General features: G+C 40.4%; 1 protein-coding gene across 1 annotated transcript in view; it reads left to right on the top strand.

Moving 5' to 3' along the window:
• The window catches only part of LOC116672796 (protein mono-ADP-ribosyltransferase PARP12-like), a gene marked incomplete in the record, with an annotated part of 9,872 nt that extends 8,064 nt beyond the window's left edge, over nucleotides 1–1,808 (top strand). Inside the window, 2 exon segments of the mRNA XM_032504665.1 lie at nucleotides 1,277–1,758; nucleotides 1,761–1,808. Coding sequence (XP_032360556.1) covers nucleotides 1,277–1,758; nucleotides 1,761–1,793 — 515 coding nt within the window.
• Nucleotides 1,809–4,095: the final 2,287 nt, after the last annotated feature.

The raw sequence follows: 4,095 nt of genomic DNA, 5'->3' as shown, positions 1-4,095 counted from the left end.
ATCTGTGGAACTCATGGAACTCTTTACGGCAAAGGTGAGTTGAAGACACTTTCATTTCTAAGCTGTTTACTGATTTTTATAACAATGTGCTTGTGCTTTTATCTTGTATTAATAAAAAAAAAAAAAAACCCTGAGAAGATGGGAGGGTATCTTATACCATTTCTAAAATCTTAACACTCCCCAAAAACTTATTTTTTCCTCCTATTGGGTGTTTAAACTGCCCGTCAGCATTGCTTTAGAATAGTTGACTCTGGTTCAGAGGGGTCATGGCTCCTCCCAAGACAATAGATCCAAATGGAAAGCAATCTTCTATGTCGGGCTTAAAATGCCAAAAACGGCACCTGAAACAATTAATTGACTAATTGACAGAAGTTGATAAGCAACTGTTTTGATTATGGATCAATTGTTATAGTTAATTATCGGGAAAATAGATGCCAAACATGCACTAGTTTCAGATCCATGATTGTGGCAATTCCTGCTTTTCTTTGTCATACACGATAGGAAAGGGCTGTCAAAATGAAAACCTATAACAAGTTAACACAAATTCCTTTTAACGTTACTAATTTCATGCACGCCAGTTCTGTGATTTGGGCTGCTCTATAGTTTAGGGAAACCAGAAAACAAAGCAGCTATAACCAGAGTTTAGAGTAGGCGGGAGCAATCAGGAACGGCATCCTGGCACCTTCACTGAATTAAGCAAAAGTAAGTTAATTAATCAAATTGGTAGTTTCATACGTCAGTGTTCCCCGTACGTTTTAAAATAACACCACATACAGTACATCCAACCCATTCCAGTATTTCCCCTATTCACTCTCAGCAGCCCACCACAGTGAGTTCATGCACAAGGGAACTGTCTGTGGTTAGTTCACATGTCTGTATTGATAGCAGGACAGTCACGTACTAAGCTCGATAGTGAACGACACGTTAATGTGCTGCAGATCCGGTGTTTTTAGCTGATCTAGACACAGAATATTAGCTTAAAGCAGCTTCAGTTAGCTGAAGTGAACGTAGCCCTGTTCTGCTTTGCGATGACTAACTGCATCGTGCTCTCTTTGTATGCGGTCTTTGGTTGTTGGACTGTTTAAAAAAAAAAAAATAGAGGATATAGATAGGTAGATAGCAAGTTCATCTTTTTTTTTCTCTATTTTCTGACATTTTATAGACCAAATAAATAGTGAATTGTTCATTTATTATGTATGTATTGTTTACCTAGCATCTTTGCACATGAAGAACAATGATCTCACAATAATCCAGACATCTCTGTGTCCAAACCCAGGTAGTTACTTTGCCCGTGATGCAAAATACTCCCACAGCTACACCGGTGACTCTGATGTCAAATCCTTGTTCATCTCACGGGTGCTGGTGGGAGATTACACCAGAGGGTCCTCCAACTACGTCCGACCTCCTTCCAAGGACGGCGGAGACATAAACTTCTTTGACAGTTGCGTCGACGACGTTATATCCCCTTCCATCTTTGTTGTGTTTAAGGAGCACCAAATCTACCCCGAGTACCTGCTGCAGTACAAGACCACGCAACCGCCCGTCAACTTATTTGGTTATGCGTCTGTACCGGCACCACGACCAGTACTGCCACCCAAACCAGCACTGCCACCCAAACCAGCACTGCCACCCAAACCAGCACTGCCACCCAAACCAGCGCCCAAACCCACCACATTGGTTAAATCCAGCACAGCCTTATACCAGTCCAGTACATTTGTTTATAAATCCAGCACAGCCTCAATACCAGAGCCGGTCCACCCTATCGGCAAGGTGCATATGGCCCCCCAAAGTAGGGGGGTCCCCGCCCTGCCCCCCTTTTGTAGCATGCGCTCTGGCACCTTCAATAAGTAAATTAATCTAATTTGAAGTTTTGAACATCAGTGTTTCCTGTTCGTTTAAAATGACATCATTTATCCATTCCAGAGTCTCCATATTCACCCTCAGCTGTGCACTGCCTTCTGTCTGCGGTGAGTTCACATGTCTGTAATAAAAGCAAGACATTCACGTACTATCTGTTAGTCAGTTGAACAGGTGAAGATCGGGTTGATACAAACAGGCTTGGTAGTGATCGACATGGCAACGTGCTGCAGGTCAGGTGTTTTGAGCTGAGCTAGACAGAGAGTAGCTTCAGTTAAAAGACTAAGAAGATTCAGCAAAAAATAGATCAGTGATGCTATTCTGCCCTCATGTTCTCCGGGAAGTTACCTGGAAGTGAATGTAGCCCCGGTGTGTTTTCATGTGGACTGACTGCGTCGGACTCTGTTTAGAAATAGCCCTTTTGCTTGTCAGTAGCTGGTCATACAGTCACTTTGGAGGCAATCGTACCTTTTGTGCTCTGATTAATTTGGCATGTAGTTCAGACCAGTCATATTTAGTTTAAACAACTTGATCCTGACTGTATAGGAAGGAGATAATAAGAGTAACGGGTGAATTAGCTGTAAAAGTGAACTTGCTTAAAGTTGTAAGAAACTAAAATGTTAAAAATTTGAGAATGGAATTTGGAGTGGTGTTAGCAAGAAGATGGAATGTATTGGATTGACCATTGATTAACTGGGCATTACGGATGAACTCTCATTAAATAATAACCATCAACCATTTATCCAGTCCATAGTACACGTATTGTATATTTGAGCATGTATAAAAGGAAATCTGGGGGGTTCCAATTTGAATGGGCTTGATGGAGCTGATAAAATGATTAATAGTATTATCTATAATCTAGACCAGAGGTCTTCAACAGGGGGTCCGCAACCCCTAGGGGGTCCGTGGAGGTACTGCATGGGGGTCGCGAAAGTTTTGGTTGATTAGACTTTTTTTTTATATTCTCCCCCCCCCTCCCCTGCAATTTTTTCCACTAATTGAAGTGTATTTAAATCCACATTAACATGAATTCAACACACTGTAGTAAACAGTTAAATGGAGGCAGAAGATGTCTTTCAGTCATCAATGCACACATTCAGCGACACACAGGAGCTCTTTCAAGCTGGGCACCGTTTCATTCACAACACATTAAAAATGTCCATTTGAATAGCTTTTATGCATGATTACATGCAATTGACAGACATTGTTGTTCTGCAGGTATCAGTTTATTGTGTTATGTTTATAAATGGCAGTGGCATGGCCACCCTACTCACTGTGCCCGCACATGTTTAAAATAAAACATGAATTGAACCTTGTATTATTTAGTATCTTAGTATTGAATGCACAAAACAAGGTACATTTACACATGCACTATAGGACCAGTTTGATATAACACAATTTTATACAATATATATAATTAGGGGTCCCCTCCCATCTGCACAGTTTTGGGGGTCCTTGGCCTGGAAAACGTTGAAGACCCCTGATCTAGACATTAAACCCTTATTTTACTGAATTCTGATGAATTGTTTTGCACCTATTTGTACATCAATGTATGCTGGAAATATATTTATTGAAAGGAAAACACAGGTGACAATTCAAAATATATAAAACTATAATGAAACATAATAGGCTCTCAGGCATTCTGTATTGGTTCAACGATTTATTCTCCTGTTGATCAACTTTTCTCATTATCTCTGCTACTTTACTCTTCCTTCCTCTTTTGCATCATGTTGGAGAAGTAACCTCTTTAAATGTGCATGTGGCACTTATTTACCTCATGGATACATTAAACCCCTGGATTCTTTACAGCTCAAACGTGTTTCAGCGAGATTTCTGCTCATGTTCAAAACGTTCTGCACATTCTAAATATAACTCATCCCCTCTTTGTTCTATGAGAAGTGGCCTCGTGATAACTTGAGAAAAATAAAGTTATTGTAATGGCCAATTTGGCTATATAAGTTTATTATGTGGGTGGTGCGTGTGCGCGCTAATTGGAGATTATAAAGGGAATCACAGGTGAGGTGGAAGGGAAATCTGGATCCGGGAAGCTACAGTTTTTCAACCTCGGCTGTGTGAGAGTAATGTTTTTTAGATCTCATCGTTTTCGGCTTTTAATCACTCAAATCGGTTAGTTTGTATGTGCTTTTATCTAAACTTTTAGTAAAATAAAGGGTTAACAGTACGACGACGGAAGACCTCCATTATTTGCACCAGCAAGAGTTGGAAAGGGCTTCAGAT

Source organism: Etheostoma spectabile, chromosome 23 (genome assembly GCF_008692095.1).
Source record: "Etheostoma spectabile isolate EspeVRDwgs_2016 chromosome 23, UIUC_Espe_1.0, whole genome shotgun sequence".
Classification (NCBI taxonomy): Eukaryota; Metazoa; Chordata; class Actinopteri; order Perciformes; family Percidae; genus Etheostoma; species Etheostoma spectabile.
Note: the sequence above shows the minus strand (reverse complement) of the source record. Positions and strands in the feature narration are given on the sequence as shown.